The sequence below is a fragment of the Coenobita brevimanus genome, chromosome 86, assembly GCF_032717465.1.
Source record: "Coenobita brevimanus isolate Jiangsu-jjx chromosome 86, ASM3271746v2, whole genome shotgun sequence".
In the NCBI taxonomy this organism is placed as follows: Eukaryota; Metazoa; Arthropoda; class Malacostraca; order Decapoda; family Coenobitidae; genus Coenobita; species Coenobita brevimanus.
In genome coordinates, this window is record NC_137039.1 from 22,147,506 (window position 1) to 22,162,950 (window position 15,445).

At 41.2% G+C, this 15,445-nt stretch overlaps 1 protein-coding gene across 1 annotated transcript in view; it reads left to right on the forward strand.

Moving 5' to 3' along the window:
- TBC1D5 (TBC1 domain family member 5) overlaps positions 1–6,495 on the forward strand; it is a 119,566-nt gene extending 113,071 nt beyond the window's left edge. Inside the window, exon 16 of the mRNA XM_080280835.1 lies at positions 6,321–6,495. Coding sequence (XP_080136961.1) covers positions 6,321–6,494 — 174 coding nt within the window. The 3' untranslated portion in view covers position 6,495. The remainder of the gene's footprint in view (positions 1–6,320) is intronic.
- The last annotated feature ends 8,950 nt before the right edge of the window (positions 6,496–15,445 follow it).

Sequence of the window (15,445 nt, forward strand, 5' to 3'; positions counted from 1 at the left end):
TTTAAACAACACATTACAAACATTAAAAATAAAATAACACCAAGACTCAATGCTTTGAGGTCAATTGCCCATACAGCATTCAGACACAACAAAGAAACCACCACCACAGTATACAAACAATGCATATGTTCAGTGATGAATTATGCAAGCCTTGCCTGGGCTTCTTTCCAAAGCACACTACAACACTCTACAGACCATTCAGAACAAGGCCCTAAAAATAATCACAGGCTGCACAGCTACTACACCCACAGACCACTTACACCAAGAAACCAAAGTCCTCAAAGTCAAGGATCACCTAGACATGAGCGGCACCCAGTTTCTTGCTGCAGCCTTCACAAGCCCACAGCATGTAATGTATTACATGGCAGCACATCCACCCACACCATGGAACATCAAAACAACACCCAGCACACGATACCATACACAAATACTGTCATCTCTCCCCCCTCGCCCACCTCAGACCAGCTTCCAGAAGCATATCCACACTCAGACCACTTGCCGCTCCATTCAGTCACTTAAAGACAACACACACCTGCATGCACGGCCTCCTGATATCCATCCTTCTGAATCCTATCTCCCTCGTGAGGACAGGGTCCACCTGGCCAGGCTGAGGTGTGGGCACCATCCAGCCCTCTTAAGCTACCAAAAGAGGCTGGATGACCCCGTCCCTGATGCCTGTCCAGGATGCAACACAGCGCCCCATACTATTAAGCACATTATGGAAGACTGCATTGCACACCATCGCTTACGCAAACAACACAACATACACTCTTTGAGAGCTCTGTGGGAAAGCCCGGTCTCGGCCATGGCCTTCCTAAGGGACTCGGTGCTGTTCAGCCAGACTGCCTAGGGAACAAGTACTACTACTGTACTAATACTAATTATATGTACAAATTGAAATTATCACTCTCCTTATAATCAGCAGCATGTTTATTTTTGTGCTGTGTATGCTAGCAGATTAATCAAAGAAAGCAGACAGTCCACCATCTCCATTCTCTATATCTTCATACATGTGAAAAATCTGTTTGGTAATGGATCATGCTGATTCACTACCAAACGAACTTTTCAGTACCAAATTGGCCCACATTTGGTAATGAAAAATACCAAATGGCTACCATGACTGGGGAGGGGGGAGGAAGGAAGGGGCTAAGGGGCCATGGTGTAAACAGCTGCCTAGTGGCGGGCGGTGCACGGCAATTTCATATTATGGGTGGGAATAATTTGGATTTTGGAGGGGATTTTTTTCTTTTTTGTTTGGCCATTTTTGGGTTCCAAAGGTCCAGGCACACAATGTCCGTTAAGTGGGGAGTCCGGAAAGTGGGTGTCTGGAAAGTACAGGGATTACTGTATATATATATATATATATATATATATATATATATATATATATATATGTGTATATATATATATATATATATATATATATATATATATATATATATATGTATATATATATATATATAGATAGATAGATATATAGATAGATATAAATATATATATATATGTGTATATATATATATATATATATATATATATATATATATATATATATATATATATATATATATATATGTATATATAAATATATATATATAAATATATATATATATATATATATATATATATATCTATATATATTGGTGTTGTGATAAGCATGGGTAGATTGAGAAGGTTTGGGCATGTTGAAGATGGAGGATGACAGTTGGGTGCGGAAGATGAGAAGTGTCAATGTCGGGGATCGGGTTGCGAGAGGCAGACCGAAAAAGACCAAGGATGAAGTCATAGAGTGTGACTTCTGGGATAAGGGACTGAATAGGGAGACTGCCAGAGATCGAGCAGTGTGGAGAGCCGTTATTAGGTGACAAAGGTTTACGCGTGCAAGCTTGTTGGAGCCTTTATAAACGAGTGTATACGATATAAATTATACGAACTTCTGCCATTGTCATGCAATACATTTAATAAACATGATGGGCCCAAAGTAGGTTTACAATACTGATCGGGCTATGTTCAGTCTCTTCGGTGCTTGAAATGTCCTCCGTCAACGTTGCAACATTCATAGAACCTGCCCCTGACACTGTGATACACAGTAACATACAAATTCAGGTTAGCATCAGTGTCTGCAAATGCTGGCAAGGTGAACTCTTCAGTTCGTCCACTGTGTGGGGAGCTTCCTTTCAAAAACCTCCTTTACTACGTTCCCCCAAACGAAGTCCATAAGTGTCAGGTCGGGTGAACATGGTGGCCAGTCAATGCTGTCAATCCAGCACTGTAGGAAGGTGTTGTCAAGGTAGCTCCATACTGTCAAAGCACTACAAGGAGGGGCCCAATCTTGTTGAAAGAACAGTTTGGCAAAGTCAGCTCTGGTTGTGAGTTGTGGCACCACCATGTTGTGCAACATTTTAGGTATTGTTATCATCCACAGTTTATTTTAAAAAAAATAAATAAACAAAATAAATAAACGGACCATGACACCATCGCTGGACAGTCCACCCCACACAGTGATGCCTGGCTGGTTCAGTTCAGTTGTGATAGCATCATTGTCCAGTCTGTTCTTTGCTCTGCAAAAAATAATTTCATCCATACTACACCCTCTTCAAAAAACCTTGATCCCATCACCCCTCTGAGACTTATGAAAAACACATTAAAGGTAGGCTCAACTCCAACCATCTTCTGAGTTAATCTGGCTGTTAATGTACATCTGGCAACACCCTGGACACTCCCAGACTCACTGATGCGCTAAACTTGCCAGTGCTCACTGAGCTCTCATCAGGGGAGGATGTATACTGTTGATGCTCTTGTTGCATAAATTCTCAGTTTCTTCCTTGCGTCTTCCTAGTGTTATATTTTCACCTGACATATTCTAAGATGCATGGAAAGTTCTTGAGTGATGTAGAAAAGTAAAAAATATTAAGTCTAATAGGCAAAAACATCACTTTAAAGTGACTTTTTTGCCTATCAGAGTTATGTGATGTTGAAGTTTTCTTGCTAAATATAGGAAAGTATCAAAGTTTTTTGCGGTGGGTGTAAATGCTCTCAACTCTCCAAATCGAATTCTTCCCACTCCTTCTGGGACCTTGCCAAAAACCTTTCTAACAACTTTACCTCATCATCCTTCTCTCCTCTTCTCTACTCTTATGGCTCTGTAACTATTTCTTTTACTGATAAAGCAGATCTCTGCTCAGACCTTTCATCCAATTCCACCCTAGACAATTCCAGTGCTGTTCCTCCATCACTTCCCCCCCTCTGACTTCCTCATAGCTGACATTTAAATTTCTTTAGCTGATATATTTTCTGCCATCACTGGCCTCAATTCTAACAAGGCATATGGGCTTGATGGAGTCCCTCCTGTTGTCCTCAAGAACTGTGCATCCATGCTTAAACCCTGCCAAGGTAAACTCTTTAGCCTTTGTCTATCAACTTGTACCTTTCCTACTTGCTGGAAGTTTGCTGTCATGCAGCCAGTCCCAAAGAAGGGTGACCATTCCCAACCCTCTAACTATCGTCCAATTGCTTTAACATCCTGTGTCTCAAAAGTTTTCAAGTCAATTCTTAATAGAAAAATTTTAAAAGCATCTTTCCTATCACAACCTTCTTTCTGATCATCAGTATGGGTTCCATCAGGGACACGTCACTGGCAATCTTCTCACCTACCTTTCAGACACCTGGTCACCCTCCTTTCGGGACTTTGGTGCAAGCTTTGCCATTGCACTTGACATCTCAAAGGCTTTCGATCGAGTCTGGCATAAATCTTTAATTTCCAAACTGCCCTCTTACAGTTTCTAGCCTTCTATCTGTGCCTTCATCTATAGCTTCCTTTCTGGTCATTCTGTAGCTGCAGTTGTAGACGGCCATCGTTCTTCTCTTAGATCTGTCAACAGTGGTGTTCCTCAGGGCTCTGTCCTATCACCAACTCTCTTCCTTTTATACATCAGTGACCTTCTAAGCCGTACATCTAACCCTATCCACACATACGCTGATGATTCCACCCTTCACCTTTCCATTCGGTTCCCACAATGTCAGTCTCAGCAGTTACTTCATCAAACAAGGGTTGAGGCTATGGCACACTTAATGTGTGACTTGGCTCGTATCTCTGACTGGGGTAAAAGTAACCTTGTTGTTTTTAAGGCATCGACGACTCAGTTCTTACACCTGTCAACCCAACAAAATCTTCCACAGGAGTACCCACTAATGTTCAAGAATATCCAACTTAATCCTGCATCATCCTTGAATGTGCTTGGGGTTTCATTCACTCATGACTTATCTTGGAAAGATCATATTACATCTCATTTATAATGTGCTTCCAAGAGATTAGGTGTGGTATGCCAACTCCATACCTTCTTTACACCTGCACAATTATTGACTTTATACATGGGTTTTATTCGCCCCTCCATAGAGTACAACTCTCATGTGTGGGGAGGCTCCCCTATACAGCTCTTTTCAGTAGGTTGGAGTCAAAGGCTTTTTGTCACATTAACTCTCTTCTTGTTACTGGATGCCTTCAACCTCTGTCTCTTTGCCTCACTGTTGCATTTTTATCACCTTTTCTATTGCTACTTCAATGGTCACTGCTTGTCTGAACTGTGTGCTTGCATTCCTCCACCTCTATGATGGGCACGTAGCACCCATCTAGCAATGAACTCTGATCCCTTCTCTGTCCAGCTCTCTAATGCAAGAGTTAACTGTTACTCTCAGTCCTTCATTTATGCAACAGGTCAACTCTGGAACTGTTGCCCATTGTCTGTATATCCTACTTCCTATGATCTCATCTCCAGTCTTTCAAACGCAGTGTGTCCAGGCATCTCGAAATGAATGGATCTTGAATTTGGCTCATTTTTGTGTTTTTGTTTTTTTTCTTGGAAGGAATGGTTTGTGGGCTCCTGGCCTTTGGTTCCTTCTTCCTTGCATTAAAAAAAGAAAAAAAAAAAAAAAAAAGAAAGAAAGAAAAAAAATGTCTTTTCACGTGGCCTGACAACTTGAAACAGGCTTCATCAAACCAGATGATCTTATCAAGAAAGTCAGGTTAGTGAGAAATTTGGTTATGCATTACCTCACAGATTTTTTTTTTTTTTTTTTTTTTTTTTTTTTTTTTTTTAAATTGTGTCTGACTCTGGGCATAGGCTTCACAGCCTGCTTTCAAGGCCCAGTAGTCCTCCTACGTACCGCACACCTCTACATGTCACCACTTCGGCGCTAACACCCACTGTCCATATTGAATACATGCTAGGGCTGTCTCATACAGGACTAGTGTATTGGTATTAGCAGGGGTATTTTTATGACATGTCGGCGTGTCTTCTGGTAGATCAGTAAAGTCTAACTTTTATGAAATTCAAATCTTTAAACTGTTCCCTGCCCCAGCGGGATTTGAACCCGGGTCCGTTAGGACTACAGGCCACCTCTCTACTGATTGAGCCACCTCCTCCCCCAGTCCGACAGTCTGATTCGTCCGTCAGAAGGCCATGTAAGAGGCTTGGATGGTACGGCTTTAATTTCAATTTACGCATTGAGCGTCGCAAGGACATTCACGATATGGACAACTCATGAGATGCACGTCACTTGGACTTTTTCAGACTGTTCACGAATGTCAAGGTGACTCATCTCATTCTCCTCTCTCACAGACGTCTGAGGACGCCTAGATTTTGGTATATTAACCACTGAACCCGTTGCATCTAATTTGTCTCTGATGCGATAAATTGTCAGACATGGTGGTGGAATAGTGTCAAATGCCTCTTGCCATGCTCTGCACACCTTCTCAGCAATTTCAGTCTTCCAGTACTGCATCAGAATCCACTTTCTTTGTTCTTCACTCAGACTCCCTGCTATCATTCTCAGTACCTTTGTAATAAAAAGAAATAATGCATTAGAAAAAAAAAAATTGTATTACTGTACAAAGTTTATTACTAAAAATGACCTGATCAGTACTGTATGTCGACTTTTGGCCCAGCCTGTATAGATGTTGTGAGCTGAGAGATCATTGTTGCTTGTATTTCTTATGTTTTCTTTTACTCTATCAGATAGGTATATGTGAAGCTACAGAACATGGTGAAATTTTCTTTTGGCCTATCTGATGGAGCCAGGACTCTGTGGGCTTGAATGGTGAGTGAATGGAAGCATGGCCCATTGAGCTGGGGAAACTTGGCTGTCTGGATGTTGCTACTCCTCACTCTGCCTTAGAGTGGGATAGGAGGTCCGTATGATGATGATGATGTTTTTTAATAGCTTGACGATTCATAAAGTCACAGCATTCAGTTTTAGGAGTGATTTGCACAGCATTTAGCATTATATCAAAAAGTAGTCTAAAAAAGACCTTTCCACCCCCCCAGGTCATAGAAACTTTGTCTAATGTACGCAGCCACCATCAGGAGTCGTGTGGGTCCAGCGTGTCAAATGGTCAGATGGAGGAGGGAGGAACAACTGGTCCCTCAAGCCTGGTACCATCAGTCACACAGGACCACCCTCTCTCAGATGCTCTTGCATCAGACCTCCATCTCTCTTGAGTTTGGCCCTTCATAGCTATAATGTCTACATTCACAAATGCCATATAATGTGGACTGAATGTATATAATATATTTCCCTACTATACTCAGAGGTTTTGTCATTATAATTTTGTAAAGGTTTTATTTTTGTGAGTGGGTGTGCTTTATGTATATGTTGTTTTATGCAGGTATCTTAATACAGAGTTGTATTATTTTAAAAATCTTTTTTATCATTTTAAATGTCTTTTTATAATGGGCTGTACAGATTGGTAGTTAATAAATGGCAGAGTTGTTTTAGTATACAATGTGCTTTCTCATATTTATAGTCATGTTGTCAGCTTTAAAGTAATTTTTCACTCATTTTATCATGGCCTGTATACATTGGTGTGAGATGCTGCTTTATTAATTATGACAAATTAGTTCCTCACCCCACCCTAGGGTGGGAAAGGAGGTCCGGATGATGATGGTGATGATGATGACAAATCAGTGGTCATCTACATTCCTTGCTCCTGGGCTGGCTTTAGGCGTCAGATTATGAATTGCTGCACATAATCTTTCATTGACCTGTGGAACAGCCTCATATAACATGTAGTGGGAAATTGAAAGTAACTAGTAAATTACATACAGAGGAATAAACATGGGACCATTACAAAGATTAAATTGACATGTTTACTGAATTACGAACCAAACTGTAAATACATATAGAGATGTGTTATGATGTGTACCATATTTTGTAGGTTTTAATCAGATTCCATATTGGAATTTTATTGTATGTAATATGCATATATGACTATGTATCTACTATATTTTTCATTACTGTTCCTTAGTGGTCATTTAGTATTGACTGTGTTTGAGCACTATTGTATGTAATTGTAATTTTTTTTATTTTGCTAATTTTTTTCTATCAAATATCCTGTGCTTGTTTGAAAGGTTTACCAGATTAAGTTATACATTTGGCAGTAGCAACAAATCTGTTAGTTAATTAATACTGCTGTAAGAAAAAAAAAGAAAATATGCATTCTCTTCCATTTTAAAGCTCTAGAGCTTTTTATTTTGAGTTGTTGTGTTTAAACATGAGGATGATTCTGGAGGGGGATGCCTTCACATGGTGACACTGATTTTTACAACACAGACTCCTCTACCCAGTTATACAAACGTCTCTTATTTCCTTCCTTATTCACCAAAGGATGATGGTGGACTGCCGGAGATTGACAACTTCAGCCAGCAGTTCACAAGGTTTATGTTCATATGAGCCTTAGGTAGCAACTGTTTCACTGATACTTAACATAGGATGATAATAGAGTTTAGGGACATTGTATTATTTTAATGGCATTTACATTTTTTATGAACATATAAGTTGAGTGTGTCAGTCACCTAACTCAGAGTGAGCAGTGAAATAGATGAGAATTTTAAGAAGGTACAGATTTTTACAACACAGACTGTTAGTACTTTCTCCATGACATCTTAATATATAATACTGGTATTTGCCAACACCATTAACATTTGTGATTACCATTTCTCTCTATCCAGTAGCAACTGCTTACCTGACATTAATATTGCAGCAGTGTTGTAGTATGAAATGCAGTTACTTGACAAAGTGCCAAAGTTTATTCTTCAGTATTTCTCTAGAGTATCCATAGCTGGACAGGAAGCTGGAGGTCTAATGATGTCTCTCAGGATGATGGTCATGTACTACACACAAGTTTGAACCCTCAAGAGGCATATGGAATGTGTAGTGCCACTAGGAACATTGACTGGTAACCTAATGTTTAATATTCTGGACTGTGGTAACTTGGTCTTGGGCCTTGACTTTGCACAGCAGGTACCATAGGACTAACTGTTACTACTGTATTGCCATTACTGTTTTAGCTTTTGTTTGCACATTTAGCCCTTCAGGGAACCTACAGGCATGCAGTGAAACATCACCTTGTGGGTCTTATTCTTGTGAGCTTAATAGGCTTTCTAACACCTCTTTCTCAGTTATTCTTTTACAGAGTGCAGCTTATTATCCTTTTGTATGTTATTTATGCATTTCATATCAACATAAATTGCTTAGTAATGTAAAAAATGTGTCAATTCCCATTTTGCCTGCTTCCAAGCATGGGGACCAAAGGCAAGGATACTGTTAGTCCAGAATATTAAAGGGTAGGAAATGGACCAATGCCCCTGGTAGCTTCAACATGATAGAAAAATCTCTGGCCACCTCCTGAACATGAACATAGCACATTATGTAGACAGGCTACAGTACACTGTGGCCTTATTGCTTTACTGGTTGTGCTATCAGGTGTCTATGTAAATAATGTACAAAAGTATAGTACCATAAAACAAACTTTTAAAGATTAGGTTTTTGTCAGCTTCCAAAACTACTGAAAATCTGGTCTGATAGTCATCTTTAAAAACTCATTATACCACTGATTTTCATATTATATTGTTGGTATCATTTATAAAGGTTCCAACATGCTTCAACCTTGTTCAGTTGATGATGGCTTTCCACACTGCTTGGTCTCTGACAGCCTCCCTGTTCAGTCCCTTATCCGTGAGGTCTCATCCTATGTCCTTGTCTTCACCCCCCCCCCCCACAAACCTACCCTCAGTGTTCACTTCCGTCACTCCCCGTACATAATTTTCATCTCCCATTTTCTCAACATGTCCAAGTCATCTTAATCAATCCCGCCTCATTACAGCACCAATATATTCAAGTCCAACCCTTCCTCTCCTCACATTCAAAGACACACTACACTTCAATCATTTTTATTTCTGTACATTTGAGCCTATGAATATCCTCTTCCTGTGCTGCCCAGGTCTCACTACCATACAGCATTACACTTCTATCACATGCTACATACAAGAATCCCTTAGCATGGACGTCCTCTCATTGATAGGAGAGGCAACAGCTCCCTGCACTTCCTCAAACCACTCTTTACCCTACCCACGATGCTATCTTCAGATTCATTTCCAGTACATAAGATGTCCTGCAAATGACAGAACTCCTCCACACGCTCGGGACTCTAGCAACGTGAGTCCTTTCATAACTTTCAGTCACTACATCGTCTCCCCAACACATCACAGAAAATCAGCATTATTTCACAGCATACCTCTAATACAGCTACATCACTTATGCATCTGCTTATCACAAGCACTACGCCAGATGCAGTAGTTTCTCACACACTTGTGGCAAAGTGTACATGGCCACACTCTGCTTTGACAGTACTACCACCGGCCCCCGATACCATCTCTTTTGTTTTATCCACATTTACTCTCAAACCCTTGTTCACCATTCCACCTTTCCACATCCTAAATCATTCCTGTTCCTCCCTTTCATTCTCTGCAGTCAGCAGCAAATGATCAGTGTATGTCTCCCATGGGTGTCCATTTCTAGAGTCCCATGAGAGAGCTTCAGTCACCATGACAAACAGTAAGAGGCTCAAGACTCACCTCTGATGCATGCCAGTATTCACTGAAAAGTAATCACTCAGATCTCCTTTCACTCTACCACGCATTCTCATTGCCCACTTCACCACCTCCTAAGTGACTCTGTCAAAGATCTTCTCCAAATCAGTGAAAACAAAGCACAGATCCCTTTTCTTTCTTATATATATTTTTTCTGAAGCTGTTGGAGTGGTCAGTTTGAAAGGCACAAACCCAAACTACATCTCATTGATATTCTCTCTTTCTCGTATACAGTAATACCGTATAGAACTCTTTCCGTTACCTTCATTATCTAGTCCAAAAGCTTTATGCCTCCATATATGTTCTTCTTTCCAGGGCATCACCCTTCCCCATATACACATTTACAGTCACACTCCTCAGCCAGTCATCTGGGACAAATCATTTATATATAATTGAATTTATCAAATCAGTAACTAAACCTGAGGCTTTCAGCATTTCAGCACCAACTTCATCCTGCCTGTTGCCCTGCACACAGAAGCAGCATCAATTAAAAGCCATGGGCCAAACATTGGATCTGCTGCCTCCATACCTTCACTGTTCCAGTTAAACTCCTCATTCAGCAGCCAGTTATAATGCTTTCTCCAGACGTCCTTAATATCCTCACTGTCCACCACTGTCTTTCTTTCATTACTCTTCAGACACTGCTCACCTATGATATCCCTGTTTTCCCTCTTCGTCTGATTTGGCACTTTAAGTACCTCTTCTTCCTTTCAGTACTAATTAGGTTATCCAGTGAAAGCATCTGAAACATTTTGCCCTGTATACCTCCTTTCTGACCCTGTGCTTGGCAGCTGGGTATTCCCCTCTCTTACCTCCCTTTTTCCATTCCTGGAAAAGCCTTTTCTCAATAACTGTGGCCTCTACACCCTCATCCCACCACCATGTTACCTTATGTCTTGGAAGGCCCATTGTCCATCCACACACTAAATCAGTAACTCTCAAGAGATTGCTCTTGAGAGCTCTGTATTGCTCATCAACTTGTGTCTACAGCTCCCTGTTCAGCCACAGACTCATCTCAATAGAGAAGGTATTCCTTACTGCTTGGTTTTTCAACTTCCATATTTTCCTCCTGCATGCATAGGTCATCTTCTGTACCGTCCACTCCTTCAGCATCGTGTCACATCAGTAATTTGTGTTGCTGCACATACTCTTTACTTCCTGTAACTTTTAACATCCTTCACTAACCTCGTATCAGTCATCTTGACCAAGAAATGGTCAATCTGGGTACATTTAACTCCAGTCTGATAATATTATCAGCTTATTCTCTCTTTCCAAAAATGTGTATTGCATGCAGTTATGTTCACTCCCCCCCCAAATTTGAGTATCCTTTCCCCCTACAGATTCCTTGTACCATGTGCACATCGACCATGCACCCCTTCATATCTCTGAGCTGCTTTACCCACATGACCATTTAAATTCCCACCCAAAACTATAATCTCATCATCTTTCACATCACCAACCACATGTACAGTCCAGTCTTGTTGTACATCAGTTTGTTGTGTGATAAATTGCTACAATGATAAATTTAAAAGCTAGATCCCCTTTTTAGGATCATCATCATCATCATCGTCATCATCATCCCAATCTCCTTTCCCACCCTAGGGGAGGGTGAGGAGTAGCAGCATCCAGACAGCCCAGGTTTGCCCAGTTCAATGGGCCATGCTTCCATTAACTATTCATTTAATCCCCTGGAATCCTGGCTCTATATGATACACCAAAAAACATTCACATAAACATATCCAATAGAGTCAATCTGAACGCTGTCATGTTCATTTGGTTTGGGCCCTGGGCAGGTATTGGGCCCTCTCAGGCTCTCCAAAACATTTGCCATGATTAAGTGATTTTAGATAGGGGAATCTGGGGGACACTTAACCCGACCAAATACCTCAGTTATATGGTTACCACCCAGCTTAGTAATTGGTTTCCTGGGTACAGGAAACCATTTGGCCTTTCACTCATTATAGAGACCGAGGCATCCCTACATTGAGTGGGTGGATGATGGGCGCCTCCACCTGCCGACAATAAAAAAATGATTGCGAGTTCGTGTGAACAATAATTGCGACAGCTGCCTCAGAGAAGTCCATTGTTTACATTCACTCTGATCATCTGCCTTTCGTCCCATTTTCTGTATGAAAGGCCATTGAAACACTGTTGCTATCACCAGCTAACAGTACATTTGCATAACAAATAGTGCAGGGTGCAATATCAACTGAAGTGATAATGTTGAACTACTGAAACTTGTGACTTAGAAATCATGTCCAGCAAAGATGCTACTCCTCCTGGAAAGTATGGTGCTGCTGAGGAGCACCGAGGGCAAGCCTAAAACGATGAGGTTTTTACAGATTTTAAGTTATGTGGTCATTTGAGGTATATGATAATTGTTACACAATAGAGTTTCACTTGACAACCGTATCACAGCAATCGTGACTGTATCTGGTCATCCCAGACCCTGTAGTTTTCTTCATCATCCATGCCAACATGTGGAGCATACTCTGATGTAACTGAAATCATAAGTTCACCAAACAATACTTGTACTGCTATAAATATTTTCATTTACATCAGTTACACTCATGGCACATTCCACCCATTTCTCCTTGACCAGTACACCCACACCACCATATCCATCTACAGTACATGAATATAATAATAAATACTGAAATATACAGCAATACATACGATAATAAATATGATAAATACCTTAATATATTATTGATGTTGTGATGAGGAGGGGTAGATTGAGGTGGTTTGGGAATCTTGAGAGGATGGAAGACAACATTTAGGTACAGAAAAGAAGCGTGAACATCAAAGGAAGGGTTGTAAGAGGCAAGCCTAAGAAGACCTGAAACGAGATCACAGATTGTAACTGCAAGAATAAGGGATTGAATAAGGAGGCTGTCAGAGATCAAGAGGCATAAAGTCACCATTAGGGGACCAAAGCAGACTCACGCAAGTATGTTTAAGCCTTTATAGGTGATACGATGTGATGCAGTAGTACAGGAAACAGCAGTGGCTCGATTAGTTGTGTGTTTGTCTCACAGTACACTTCCCTCAGGTCTGTTGTTTGAACCTAGGGCATGGCAGGCATTTAAAGGGAATGCTGGTAGTACACTATATCCTGAAATGCATGTTTATGTCTGTACCCTGCTGTTCAGCCAGTGGTAGCACACCATCACAGCCATTACAGTTCAGTACTTCAGGATTCACATGTATCACAGTTTCATACTCCCCATCCTCATTCATACTTCACTAGCATAGGGAGGAGTTAATTCTAGCTGTTCTCCCACTCCCTCACCTCCCCAGAAGAAGGTCCAGTCTTGCATTGGACCTAGTATGGAATTATACAGATACAAATACAGATATTATAGACAGGCATACCCGACATCCAGTGAGTATGCATGCCAGTGAAAGTCATCAGATCTTGAATTGTTCAGATTTTGAAGCAGATTTCCCCATCCATCCATCCATCCATCCATCCACCATCCAGTCCTATGTCGCCCCATGAGGAGCGTAGGAACCCGGGGCTAGGCAAGTTTGTCCTGACATTTAAGGTGGGAGTGACCAGCCTCACTCATCGCTGAGCGGCATTACGTGAGCAATAAACTCCAACCACCCCTTGGATGTAAACCTTCACAAGCTCAGTCCGATTGGAGCACCTTAATTACCCAATAAACCACCAGGCGCCATAATTTGGTTATATGGTTACCACCCGGTGTAGTAAATGGTTTCCTTGTGTACAGGAAACCATTTGGCTTGTCACTCAGTGGCGAGTTACCCTTAGGCAGAAGGAAGAGGAAAGAATGAAGGAAAGACAGAAGAGGGAGTGTAAAGTCCCCCGTAGGCAGAAGAAAGAGGAAAGAGTGAAGGAAAGAATAACAGAAGAGGAAGGAAGGAAAAGAGTTTTCCCAATAACTTTCATAAAAATCAGTGGAAAGGCATTCCAGCCTCCACACACAACTAACAGATGTGTGTCCATGACCACGTGAAACGCTAATGTAAGCCCTTGAAATCCTGACTCCATCAGATAGGCCACAAAAAATTTCATCACATTCTGTAGTTTCACATACACAGTACCTATCTGGTAGTGTCAATCTGAACGCTGTCATGTTAAAAAAGGGTACCAAATGCCTGGGTATGGGCCTCTCCACATAAAATTCATCCAGCCAGCTTAAAGTCTTGTCAGTCCCTTAGCCTCACCAACTTCCATACCTCTCTTCCTCACACACTCATCCACCATATCCATCCACCATCTTCTTGGCCTACCTCACCTCCTCCCTCCTTAGATTCACTCAGATATACCTTTTTCACCACTCTGTCATCATCCATTCCCTCCACATGACCATACAATCTCAGTACACAGACATCCTCACTCCACATCTTTCATGAATTACATTATTCCCTATCCTCTCCTCTCTCTGTACTCCACATACATTCCTCCACAGTCCCATCTCCACTGCTTTCACTCTTGACTTTTCATTTTTTGTCCCACACCATAGTCTCACATCCTTATGTTAAGTTGGCGCTAACACTCCTTCCTGTAAGCCTCTCGCAGCTGCAACACTCAGGCCTCTGTTTCTTATCAAGGCCTTCATAGCACCAGCTACTTTCCTTCCTTATGTCACTACTTTCCACTTCTTTTGCACGTTTTCCTCTCTCTTCTATCACTGTAACCAGGTATTTGAACTCTGTCATCAATTTCAGCCTCTCTTCATTCACAGTAACATCACACTGAGAGTCGTCTTCTCTCCCAGTAACTATTACTTTACTCTTTTCTACATTTACTCTCAAGGCATGATGGCCACAGAAGTCAGCAAAACTCTGCACAAGCCTACCAAGCTCTTGTCTGGTATTTGCAAGTAACATTGCATCATCAGTGTATATCAAATTTGAGATATTCCATCCATCACCATTCATTACCAATGCCATCCATCACTCCATTACTCGTGTTTTTACTTCTCTCATCACCCAATCCATATATATATATATATTAAACAACCACAGGGACATCACACAACCTTGTCGCACGCCTACATTGATTGTGAGCCATTCACTTAGAGGCCGATTTACCTTTACACATGCCTCACTGCCATCATAAAAACTCTTGACGGCACCTATGGGCAGACTCAAATATGAAGTCCGTTTGGGTGGGGCCCGCGTGGGGATTTCCCTCTCCACAGCTCTGCCAATCCTCCTATCTCTCTCTCTCTCTCTCTCTCTCTCAGCTGATTGAGAAAGTTTTTATATATTTATAAGTTGTGTTTTCTTCTATATTGTTTCCACCTTTTTTCCACACCACCACTGAGGTAAAAGTCTTGGTGTGTTTTTTTTTTTTTATGGAGGTTTCCCCAGTAGGCATAAGTCCTCTCTCTGATCTTTCTTCTAAAAAATACTTGTTCACATTGTAAATAAGTTCTTTCTCCCGACTGTGGAGCACACGAGAGCGAGTCGGAGTAGCTGCCATCATGGGTGGGGATCAGGGAAGAAGTGACCGGTCACCTGTAGTCTGAGGTGGGTGTCCTTGACCT